A 13,129-nucleotide genomic window follows, 5' to 3' on the forward strand; every position below is an offset into this window, starting at 1 on the left:
TTTTAAGACACATTTTATCAGAAATATTACTTCAGAAATCAAGGCTTCAACATCCCTCCAATAAAACGAACACAGCAATAACAAGGAACAAACTACTGACACATGCAACAACACAGGTGAGTTTCAGAAGCTTTAGGCTACATAAAAGAAGCCAATCGCAAAAGGCTATGTATACACACTGCATGATTCTACTTGTATGAAATTCTAACCAACGATAGAAGGCAGATCTGAAGTAGCAACAGGAGGGCAGGAGCAAACTTTTTTGTGATGATGAAACTGTTTCACATAATTTTGGTGATGGTTAAATGACTGCGTATATGTGCTAAAACTTACTAAATTACAAATTTACATCTCTGCCTATGAAAGTTTAAAGTGTCAGTTTTACCTAGCAAAGCAAATGCCAGGTGTCCAAATACCACTGTGATGTGAAAACTATCTATTTTTCAAAAGAAAGTAAAAATTAAAAAAATATCACACCAATATAAAAACCGAAAGGCATTTTGTCTCTTACTGAAGTTTTCATTAGTGTCCAATATTAAAAATAAACATAACAGGTAAATTTTGTAAGACTGTCGGGTGATAAATGCTCAGAGGTAAAACAAAGTAAAGGCGAGGGAAGTTGCGAGTGAGTAGCACTGCAATTTTAACCAGAGGCGACATCTCAACAGAGAAAGGGGGAGGGTTCCCTTCTCTTAGATCTTAGCACATCTCTCTTGATGCTCAAAAACCTTTACTGCCCTGAATGGTGTGGCTCAGTGGGTTGGGCATTGCCCATGAAGCAGCAGGTCACTGGTTCGATTCTCAGTTATGGCACATGCTTGGGTTGCGGGTTCAGTCCCAGTCCCAGCGCATGCAAGAGGCAACTGATCAATGTAGCTCTCACACATGGATGCTTCTCTCCCTCTCCCTCTAAAAATAAATAAATAAAACTTTAAAAAATATTTTAATGGCTCTAGATGTCCAAGATAGCCTGTTTTCAAAGTGACTGACGACCCACTAGATCAAAAACACCCAGGGGTCTTTATTACCATCTGCATGGTGGAGTTTGAGAACTATTCCCTTAAGGAAGTAAGAATAAATCCCACCAGGGAGTCTACGCGATGATTTCAAAGTTCTCTCCCACTACTCACTCAAGTATTGGTAGGGTTACTAACCAGTTACAAAAAAACAAGGAAGTCAGAATATTTCCAGAATAAACTCTCAGTAGAACTGTGGTAAAGAGTAAGGGGGAAAACAAGACAAGACTTGTTGCTTGAGAGACTGACTTGATTAAAATAAAAATGACCTGAGGTATTAAATAGAAGAGATGAAGGGAGAAAAACTAACAAACAGGAAAAATCAGAAACATTTGAATAAGATCAGCAACCTAAATGAAATAAATTGTAAAATCAAATGGGAGACTAAAATCAACAGCCTTGGAGAAGCTTCTTTCTCTGAGACAAGAGGAAGTGACACAGGATAGCAGGGGCCGTACATGTTGGGAAAGAGAGGAAACAAAGTTCAGACAGACCTGCAAGTCTTTATGAAGGGAGACAGAAAGTGAGGGTGCTGGTAGAAATGGAGTAGAAACCTTAATCAGAGTAGTAAAGCGTTGGAATGGCTAAATGGTATTATTAGTAATAAATACTGAAAGCCCACGAGAGTAAAAAAAATCACAAATTTATTCTGGTACAATAGGTACTATTACCTTATTTTTTGGACTATAAGATGCGCCCCCCCCCCCCAAATTTGGGAGGAATAATGGTTGTTAATGCTGCTGTTGAGTTCTGTTTACATTTACATTGGTGAAATATTACATCATTTATGTTATTAAATATTTTACCATTTTGCTTCAAAACTTTCCTCCTCTAAAACCTAGGTGTGTCCTATGGTCCAAAAATACAGTGCTTCAGGTCCTCAGATAGTACTCAGCAGCATCTTGGGATGAAGAATGCAGAGAGTAGGTGGATGGCTATCAAGAATTATGTATGGTTAGGAACTAACAGATGATATGGGAACTTGCTTAGAAGAAAACTGTTAAGTAAAGATCATGATGTTGAAAAAGGAAATAAAATTAGAGGATCTGAAAACTCAGAAGAAATGAGAATCTGCAGTGAGGCCACCATGAAGATGAAAGGCACTGTAAAATAATAAATAAAACACTGAAAACCTTTAATTATCATCAGATTTGTCATAAACACCACCTTGCAAAAATATGAAGAGACCCAGAAGAGATCAGATCATAAGAAAGGAGGTACAGAAACCAATGAAGCAATGCTCTAGAAGAATACCGCATAGTGCTGAGGAAAAAATGAGAAATACAGGGTGGGGCAAAAGTAGATCTACAGCTGCTCATAGGAAAGGAATACAATAATTTAATAAATTGTAATACAAGAAACTCATTTCATGTACTCACAGCTATAAACCTACTTTTGTCCCACTCTATATTTATGAGATTAAATTTCTAAAACTATTAAAATTATGAGATACTATCATGGACAGCTTGAGAAATTTCATTCACTGAATGACACTAAGATGTGTGGGAGAGAATGAAGTCAGCTTTGGATCGGATCTTATTGAGTGAGAGGTACCAAAGGGACTCTAGGAAGCAAATGAAAACATGATGGTTGGAGGCATCTGGGCTACAAATAAATATGGCAGATGGAAACTAATGATAAAGACCAAAATGTCTAAGAAGCAATGTTCAAAATTAATGAAGGACAAAAGATATCATCATATAAAAAAGGGTTTCTCAAGGCAAGTAAAAATTTTTGAAGAGTAATCAATGAGGTCAAAGTCAAGTGAGATCAGGGAGAATATAACTAAAATTAAGCCACAGAATTGGCAATGACAATCACTAGCACAGTTTTAACAGTAGAATCTAAATTGTGACAGTTAAAGTAATGAATGAAAAAAGTAGAGCTGACAAGTATCTCTTTTTCTTTAAGTAAGCTGGACAGCAAACGAAGGAGACAGAACAGAGGTATACACATACATAAAACATACTAGAAATAATATGCAATAAATCATTTATACTTGATTTTGAAGCTATTTAAGAGATTCAAACATATTTAATGATCTTAAAATGTAAAAGGATAAGGACAAAGTAAGTTTCAAAATATTTTTGTTAAAATCTACCACGTGTCGGATATTGTTCTGGGTGTCAAAGAGGGAAGATTAAGACACTGTGTCCTGCCCTTATGGAGCACATTGTGCTGTGCTGTGTTGTAGAGTGGGGTTATTAGCACATGTTACTGAATCTGAATTTAAATTTAAAGCTCTAAGTACTGGTTAAGTCACATGCAACAAAGTTTCCTAGAAGATAGGAACTGTGAGCTGGGTCTTTCAGAATTCCAGCATAACATCATCACGTTCTCTTGTGTAAAGACCCCAAGCATACTGAATGCTACAGGCAAGGAGCATATATTATTCTCCTAACACAAGCCATATAATTTACATAACATTATGTGAATTCATGTAATACTTTTACATTTGCTTTATATAAGCAAATAAAATACAAATGTTATAGTAGTCCATGTTACACATATTTCAACTGGCTACCTGTGCCTCAATTACAAAAATTAAACATAGAAGTTTGGTACATGCAATCAGCTAATAAAAAGTTATCATCACAGACTCTAGTCATATACCTAGAACATACCATTTTTTCTTCATAGGTTGGATCTGGTTCTTGGATTTCTTTTTGCTTTCCAGGAGATGCATCATCAAATACTTCCTGGTAGGAGGGAAAAAAATCATGGTTTTTCAAGAACAGTTAAGGCTGATTTCTGCCCAAAAACATTCTAAGTAATATATCCCTGTCTCAAACTTCCTAGATACTTAAATGGCTATCATCTAACAGTTAGATTCTAACCTGACAGGAAATGAAATACCAAAATGGCACAACCCATTTAACCCAAATATGCAAACTGCATGGCTACTGGCAAGAATAAAACAAGATTATTGTCGACAACATCCTAGAACAAAATTACTTTCAGAAAACGTTTCTAATAAAAAAATTATGAAATCAAATAAAATAGTATGAAAAGTTAAGAAAATATGTGTCCTTCTAATCATAAGAATGCATAAGACTACAGTATCTACTGTGCTACCACAAAATGTACACTTGGATAATAGCATTATTAGTCACCCTTATTTCCATCTTCTGGAATAGTACCAAAAAAATTTCGTGTAGCCTAAGTTGAATACAATCTGATTCCTAAATTGGTAATAAATGTACCATTCTTGCAAATTTATTCCCTCAGACATAAAAAATGCCACAAACCATACACACACAGGCAAACCCAGCAGTAACTTCTATACTGCAGAGTTCCAATCATCCATTCAAAGGAACAGCTGGTTAAAAAAATAAATGTGTAATTGTCATTAATGATGTACAAACGGTGCTTGTTAATACACAGTATAAATAAAGGTGCCTGTGACTAAAACGTTGGGGGGAGGAAGCTAGTATATAGTACTAGAATTACGGTCAAGTGACTGACTACATTCAAGTCTAACTTCATCACTAACCTTTAAGGACCTGTGAAAACTCATCACAAATCTGGTCTCCACAAGTGAAAATAACAAAGCCACCTACCTAGACTACCTCACAAAATGGTACTTTGAAAAGACGAATATACCCTTAAAAATGTGCTTTCCAGAAGCAGCCATTACTGCTTTCATAGTTCAAGAGAAACCTGGGCTCCAGGACTTCGAGGGCTGTGACCAGGGGCACACAGCACACCTCCCCATCAGGCTGGTCAATAATGAGACAGGAGCAGGGACACAGGCTCCACCCACACTGCCAGGGAGATGACAAAGTAAACAAACAAACCAGATGGCTTCCTGCTCTATCCATACCAAGCAAAAAGAAAAAATTAACTGAATACACAGGAAAGTAGCTAGTACTTCTGGGAAAGTCAGCTTTATCGGGGAAAAAATCATGAATGCAAGATTTCATTTATTTTCTGATTTTGGAAAAAGCCTACCTCAAAATTCTTCTTTTGAACAAGAAATGGGCATTAAAATATTTTTCTTTCAACTGTGAAACTGATTCTGATTGTCATACAATTACACATGTATGCTGAAACCTAGTTTTTACCTGGAAACCTCCATGACTTCTAAACTCAGTTAAAAAGACTACAGGTACTTTTACTTTAAAGACCCTCCCCCCAAACCGCACTGTAACGTGAAAAGTCAAAATCTAAAGCCAGTGAGCGAAGAGAGACAGATCAAAGACGGTTTTCCAGCCAGACCCAGGCTCCTCCACAGCTTCCACTTTCCTCATGGGGTGAAGAAAAATGCCACGGACTTCACAGGGCATTTGTTACCAGATCAGTACTCACAATTAACTTGAAAATAGCAACTGAACAAAATACTTTAGGCTTTAAACTACTGTTTTCTGATACTTAAATCGGATCTCTAGCGTGACATTTGTTATTATTCCAAAATTTGAATGGCAGATCCTTTTGAGAAACTAATGAAAACGATGAACGTGACTTTGCAAAGAACTGCTCATTTAAACACAATTTCAGCGTCACAGATTTTCAACCTCCCTTACCCTTAAGAAACGGATTAAACAGCCCTGGTAATCAGTCCAAAAGAACCATTCAAAAGCTTAAGGAAAAAAGGGTACAAGTAGATAGGATTTTGAGACAAACCCCCAATCACTGAAAACTACAGAATATCAGGTGTCCTCTTGTACTAAAACCTACCTCACCACTAAGAGTGTTTTCAAAAACGGGCAAATGTTACTTCACCCTAAATTAGACCTACGGTGACCAAATAAAACTACTGCGCCAAATGCTTCAATGGTAAATTGTACCACCGTTCTCTTATTGTGTTATTTCTACATTAAGGTTCATTTTTGGAGCCGTATTACCTTCATTCTGCCTATCCAAGGATGGAAAAATCCCAGAAATCTTTGGGCTTCAAGCCTAAACCGGTCGAAGGCCAAGAATAAAAATTGGAAGAAGGAAGCACTTTGTTCCCAGACATCGAAAAACCTTGGAGCTCACCCAAGAGACCCGCCTGGCGCTCCGGAATCTGCTCGCCCCGCCCCAGCACTCTCCCCAGCCCCGGGGCCAACCCCAACCCAGGAGGCCGGCTGGGCGGCGAGCCGTACCAATTTGCAAAGGCAGGCCAAGGCCCCCGAAGAGGAACTGAGTTGGACTGAAAGCCGACCAACCGACCCTGACCTACTGATTCATTCACCCACCCCTCCATTCCCCCCTCACAGGAGACGGGGGTCCCAGGCAGCTGCCACGGCTTGGTCGCTTCCCTCCCTAAGGAACAGGGCCGGGGAGGGGCCACCATTCCCTTCCCCAGAGCAGCTGCGCCTCGCTCATCCCCACTGCGCACCCGGCCATCCAGCTCTCGCCATTGTTTCCTACCCAGAACTGTTACCGCCCCCGCAAGGACTAGGATTAAGAAAAGGAGGCCCAAGTCCTGGGATGCGCAGCTTTTTAAATGCCTTCCCCCGCCCCTCCCGGCTACCCCTCACTCCTAAGGGGACGCTCCCTCGCCCTTCCCCCAAGTTTAGTGGGACTAAAACCTAGATTCGGAGACGGGGGAGGGAATTGTGGGAGTCCGGGGTGAAAAAACAAACTAACCCCCTCCGCCTCGGTAATCAAGAACATCTGTTTAATAAGAGCGCTCGAAGATTTGGCAAGTCCCTAAAAACGTGAGGTGCCAGAAACCCATCGTCAGCCCTGGCAGGTTCAGCACAGGTCGCAAGGGCCAAAGCATCATTTCGGGTCCAAGGGGCCTGAGGCCGAGTTGGGGAGCAGAAGGAAAAGTACAGGTCTGCCTCCGATCGCCACCACGCAGGCAGGGCACCCGCTCCCTCTTCCCCACGGCGCCCTCTCCCCGAGCTACCCGCCACCCTCACCTCCATCTCTGAGTCCGCGGGGCCCGCGCCGGCCTCGGAGGGGGCCGCCTGGGCCGCGACGCCCTCGGGGCCGCCTTTGTTGCTGCTGTTGCTCCCGCTGCTGGCAGCCGAGGCAGTGGGCTTGGAGGGCGCGCTCTCGGGAGGCGGGGATGGCGGAGGCTCGGCGGCGGACGACATGATGTTCCGTCTGCGTCACCCGCTGCTGCCGGAGGCCGGGCGCTGCACGGATGAGGAGGCCTAGGCCTGGGTGGCTGCGTCGCCAGGGGCTGATGGAGGAACGATAGGGCCACCCAAATGCCCCCCGCGCTGGGGCTCCGCGATGGGCCTGAGCCGAGCCCAGCGACCACCCCCTGTGGCCGTCGTCCTCTTCCGCGGGGCTCGGGTTCGGCCGGGGCTTACCTCAACGCGGGAATCACGTCGACGAGAGTGGGCGGGGTCACCCGGGTCACTGAGGTCAGGAAAGGCGGGCTTATTTACAGGAGGGCGGGGAGTAGCGGCTAAGGGGAAAGAAACCCAAAGAAAGACCGAAGCGATGCTGTAGACTCGCCACTTAGTCTTCTGCGGTCGTAATCGTCGGTCTCGCCTGCATCCAGGACGCCCACCTACGCCACCGACTTTCAACCCTCGCGAGATTGATAGTTAGCTAATTGACTGGGTTTCGACTGCGCTTGCGCACTCTCCGCTTTTTTTTTTTTAACCCTTGGCCCCGCCCCCTCAGGGCCCCCCAGCGGGCTCTAGGGACAGGACTGGGTGAGGCCTGGATGGCGAGCCTGGTGACTTAGGTTTGTGCGTCAGATCGTGGTCTGACGCGAGCGCACTCTTACACGTGATCCTAACGGCCCAGTGTCTTCTGCCGCGGTGTCTTCTTGGCCTTGGCGGGCTGGCTTCACTCGCCGAGAGCTTGCCCAGGTCTGACGTCCCCTAATGAAAGTTGGAGGAGTGTGCAGGCTTTAAACTTCTTCTGCCTCCACTTAGCGGCGTGACGCCACGGCGTTGACGACACTATGGTTACCCCACGTGACGTTTCAGTGTTTTGTTGTGTATAGAGAAGTGCTGGTTGTGTGATTTTTAAAAAGTTTTTACATGTTAGCTATATCAAACATGTATACTTTCTACTCTCCTTCCGTACAGAGTTAGATGGTATTTCCTCTGAATTTATATGCTGAAAGTAAGCGCCCCATGTTGTAGGCGAGAGAAGTAAGGAAGAGAGGCCAGTGGGTTGTATCTTTTCTTCAACCACCGAATGGAAGGAGAAAAGGCCCTTGTCAGACCCTCTCCACCAGCGCTAGCTGTCTCTCTCTCTCCTTAAGTCTGTAGGGCACAATTAACTATTGTTCTCTGGACCTCTAATCTCAGAACTGGGAAGATTACTAAAAGCATCTCCCCCGAACAGGTGTTTTAAAACTTATACAAACAGGACCTAGCAGACCCGTGGACAAGGACCCTGCACTCAAAAATAAAAGCCAAACAAACTGAAGCCTGCGCTATCAGCCTGAAATCTGATTACAACTAATTGCCATGACTACGCAGCTAAGACCCCCTTTTTTGACCCAATAAACTCAGCCCCTAATGCTCAAGGCTGGTGTATTTCTCTGCACAGAGGCCGTTCCCTCTCTTGGCTAAAATAAAAATAAAACTTTGCTCTCTGCATTTTTTTCCTCTTTGTGAACTCTTTCTCAGCCCCTACCACTGACCACCCAAACATCAAGTATTAAATAAAAATGTACGTTTGTCTCTCCTCAAGAAGTATTAACAGATAATCAACATTAACTATTTGCACAGCCTTAGGCACCTTCAACAGGCCTTGGGCATCCTAGGTTCCAGAGCAGGCTTCAGAATTTAGCCCTGTGGATGCAGACGTTATATAACTTATCCGAAATCAGCATACCTCGAAGATATTGTTCAGTTCCAGACAACCACAATAAAGTGAATATTGCAATACAGTGAGTCACAAAACTTTCTGGCTTTCACAGTGCACATAAAAGTTAAGTGTATACTATACTACAGTCTATTAAGTCTGCAACAGTACTATGTCTACAAAACAATGTAAAATACTTTTTTGTTTAAAAAAATGCTAACCATCTTCTAAGCCTTCAGCAAGTCGTAACCTTTGGCTGGTGGAGGATTGTGCCTCAGTGTTGACGGCTGCTGCCTGATCAGAGTGGTGGTCGCTGAAGGTTGGGGTGGCTCTGGCAGTTTCATAAAAGAAGACACCAATGAGGTTAGCCCATCGCTGACTCTTCTTTTCAGGAATGATCGCATGCAGCGCTTTTTGGTAGCATTTTACCCATAGTAGAGCTTCTTTCAAAGAATATTTCAGTTCTCTCAACCCTGCTGCTGTTTTATCAACGAAGTGTATGTAATATTCACCATTACAATATTGATAATAAAGTATGGAATATTGTGAGAATTACTGAAATGTTACACAGTGACATAAAGTGAGCAAATGCTGTTGGAAAAATGATACCAAAAGTCTTGCTCAACACAGGCTTGCCAGAAACCCTCAATTAAAATAAAAAAACAACAGGACCTAACCCACCCCATCTGGCAGCATAGTACCTGTGAAGTGCAATAAAGTGGAGGGCAATGAAACATAACCTGTGCATTTTCCCAATACCATATTGGATAATATTCTTATAACAATGTCATAAGAATTAAATAGGATAATGCAAAAAAAAAGAGAATTAAATAGGATAATGCATGTAGGGTGTTGAATGTGGTACCCAGCATATAGTGAGCTCTGGGTTCAAGTGTTAAATATTCTTACCCTGAAGCCTAAGGATCAGAGTGTAGTCAGAGGAAGGGGAACCTAATGCTTTTTTAATAAGGAGGAGGGTAAGGGGAAATAGTGTCAAGAAAACGCTAGAAGGAATTAGTGCTTTAAGCACATTCTCAGAATGCTACAATGTAAAACCATGTTAGCATTCTATCTCAAATATGCAAATACATATCTCTAAAACTGAAATTCCTTTCATTAGAGTTACTGTGCTAGAACAAACAGCATGTACTTTACTGAATAGGGTACAAACATGGACAAAGAGATATTGCCAGGGGACAAAAGATGCCAAAAAGCCAGGACTATCTCAGCATTTTGACTTTGAATGGTAACAGAAAGAAGTTAAGCTAATCAAGGACAAAGTAGGAGTGCTGGGCCTCTGTTCATTGCATACTTATTTTATTTTTTGAAAGCCTAGGATAATAAAGTCTGGCTATTACATTGCAACAATAAAACAGTATTGAGTTTATATCTAAGAATGGGAATTTCCAACACTGGATTAACAAGGGTGACATCTGCTATGTAGCCTTTTCAGATTCTTCTGCATAGATTATTTGCCTTGTAGGGGGATTTCTGTTGGGAACCACCCTGCCTGGTTTCAGAAGCTGTAACACCCCGTGGCTAAGGCTGAGTGAGAGACCTTAAGACCCTATGCCACTAAAGAGACAAAGCTTATCTCCCTGGCAGGAGCACTATCTCTGCCCACTTTACTTCACCCTGCCTGGCCCCCAGTGCATAACCGGTTAGCCGATGACAGGTAAGATTCCTCAAGGGAGGGGACGACCTAAGACAGGCATGGTCACGAGGGGGCCTTCAGGGAAGGACTTGGGGGGCTAAGGAGAAAGGGGGTGATGGACCCTCGCCCCTTGGCTTTAACATAGTCTGAGTCCTCATTATATCTGCAAGAAGTCTTCTAATCTCTTGGCTGCCTTACTTCCCCTGCCTGACTTAAGCCTGAAAAAATGACAGAGATAGGTGCAGCCCTGGGCTGGAAAGAGCAGGTTCCCTAGGGTGATCAGGCCTAAGAAAGAATGCATAAAATCCTGTGAAACTTGCTTTGCTGAGAATGTCCTAAATTTTCTGATAAGAGTCCAACCCTGAAATGAATTCATTTCCCCAAAGTTTTAAGGCCCTTTAGCTATTTGACCCTGATTCAAAATAGGCCCTCAGAGTTCTTTGAACGTTATCTATTTGATCATTACTGCCTGACAATGATCGATGAGCTTTCCATATATGCCCTGTATTCCTATGCAAATTAAAACTAATAAAAACTTGTCAAGGCAAGGGTCAGTGCGCTCTCCTCTTGAGAGAGTGGCTGTGCCATCCCTTTTCCTCCACAAGACTCGGTAGTCCATGTGAATTTGTCTCGTCTCATCCATAATGCCGTGGACACTGCTTGCTGGTGTCCGCATCAGATTTCAATGAAAGAAACACATTATGCTCTTAATAAATAAGTGAGGCTTAAATATAGTCCCCTCATAATTGGTCGCTAGCTCCCATCAGTGAGATAGTTTGTGTCTGTTGAGTGTAAATACATGTGGTCACTTAAAGTTGCTTTTTCCTTACTCTTTACAACTTAAAAATTCAAGCTCTCTGTGCATTTCCTTCCTGCCCATAAAAAATGTTTTCTTCTTTATTAAATTGGTTCTAGACTTCTGGCCAAGATGGAGGCATATGTAGATATACGTATCCCTTTCCTCCTTGCACAACTAAAACGAGGACAACAACAAATTTAAAAATAAAAAGCAACCAGAGCGGCCAGAAAATCAAACTGCATGGAAGTCTGACAACCAAGGAGTTAAAGAAGAAACATTCATCCAGACCAGTTGGAGGTGCAGATACAGGCAGCCTGGAGGAGAGGACTCTTGGCAAGGCTGTGGCTGGCTGACCAGTTAGTCCCATATTTTCGTGAGGATAAACTGGGAGGAACAACTGGGAAGTGAGACGGACCACACAACCCAGGGTTCCAGCGTGGGGAAATAAAGCCTCAAAACCTCTGGCTGTAAAAAGTATGTGGGAGTTGAGGTGGTAGGAGAGGCTCCCAGCCTCACAGGAGAGTTGGTTGGAGAGACCCATAGGGTCCTAGACCATCCTAGAACATACATGAGCCCACTCACCCAGGAATCAGCACCAGAAAGGCCTAATTTGTTAGTGGGGGAAGTGACTGAAAGCCAGCCTAGAGCCAAGCAAGTGGCATTGTTCCCTCTTGGACCCCTCCCCCATATACAATGCCACAACACAGCAACATATGTTGCCCCACCCTGGTGAATATTAAGGCTCTGCCCTTACAATGTAACAGGTGTACCAAGACCAAGAAATACGGGCCAAATGAAAGAACAGATCAAAACTCAAAAAAATAGAACTAAGTGATGCAGAGATAGCTAACCTATACAGAGTTCAAAATACTGGTAATCAATATGCTCACAGAAATGGTTGAGTATGGTTGCAAAATAGAGGAAAAAGTGAAGGCTATAAAAAGTGAAATAAAGAAAAATATACAGGGAATGAACGGTGAAGGAAAGTAAACCAGGACTCAAATCAATGATTTGGAACAGAAGGAAGAAATAAACATTCAACCAGCACAGAATGAAAAAACAATTTTAAAAAAAAGGAGAGGTTTAGGAACCTCCAGGACAACTTTAAACATTCCAACATCTGAATCATAGGCATACCAGAAGGAGAAGGAGAAGAGGAAGAAGTGGAAAACTTATTTGAACAAATAATGAAGAATTTCCCCATTCTGGCAAAGGAAATAGACTTCCAGGAAGTCCCGGAAACTCAGAGAGTCCCAAAGAAGGTAGACCCAAGGAAGCACACACCAAGCCACATCATAATTACATTACCCAATTAAAGATAAGGAGAGAATCTTACAGGCAGCAAGAGAAAAGGATACAGTTACCTACAAAGGAGTACCCATAAGACTGTCGGCTGATTTCTCAAAAGAAACCTTACAGGCGAGAAGGGGCTGGAAAGGAATATTCAAAGTCTTGAAAGGCAAGGACCCCCATCCAAGATCAGTCTATCCAGCAAAGCTATCATTTAGAATGGAAGGGGAGATAAAATGCTTCCCAGATAAGGTCAAGTTAAAGGAGTTCATCATCACCAAGCCCTTATTATATGAAATGTTAAAGGGACTTATCTAAGCAAAAGAAAATAAAAAATACAAACAGTAAAATGACAACTCACAACTATCGACACCTGAACTTAAAAACAAAAACAAACTTAGCAAACAAGTAGAACAGGAACAGAATCACAGAATCGCACGTGGAGGGTTATCAATGGGGAGGGGGAGGAGGAGAAACAGGGAAAGCATACAGGGGATAAGAAGCAGAATAGGTAGGGCTGAAACAGAGGGAGGTTAAGAATAGTATTGGCAACAGAAGAGCCAAAGAACTTACATGTATGACCCACGGACATGAACTAAGGGGTGAGGGTGGAGGAGGCGTGCAGGGTGGAGGGGTATAATGGGATGAAAAATGGGACAA

The 13,129-nt window shown here is 42.6% G+C and overlaps 1 protein-coding gene across 2 annotated transcripts in view; it reads right to left on the reverse strand.

Annotated features, from left to right (window-relative positions):
- The window catches only part of SMARCA5 (SWI/SNF related, matrix associated, actin dependent regulator of chromatin, subfamily a, member 5), a 34,234-nt gene extending 26,739 nt beyond the window's left edge, over positions 1 to 7,495 (reverse strand). The window contains exons 1-3 of one of the 2 annotated variants that reach the window (XM_045831142.1): positions 7,268 to 7,495; positions 6,869 to 7,087; positions 3,641 to 3,715 (exon numbers count right to left, since the gene is read on the reverse strand). In XM_045831142.1, the coding sequence (XP_045687098.1) occupies positions 3,641 to 3,715; positions 6,869 to 7,045 (252 nt within the window). In that variant the 5' untranslated portion in view covers positions 7,046 to 7,087; positions 7,268 to 7,495. Of the gene's footprint in view, positions 1 to 3,640; positions 3,716 to 6,868; positions 7,135 to 7,267 lie in introns of both variants that reach the window. The other variant, XM_045831141.1, reaches the window with a different exon arrangement.
- Between the last annotated feature and the right edge of the window lie 5,634 nt (positions 7,496 to 13,129).

This window comes from Phyllostomus hastatus, unplaced genomic scaffold (genome assembly GCF_019186645.2).
Source record: "Phyllostomus hastatus isolate PE091 unplaced genomic scaffold, TTU_PhHast_1.1 phas_contig_159, whole genome shotgun sequence".
In the NCBI taxonomy this organism is placed as follows: Eukaryota; Metazoa; Chordata; class Mammalia; order Chiroptera; family Phyllostomidae; genus Phyllostomus; species Phyllostomus hastatus.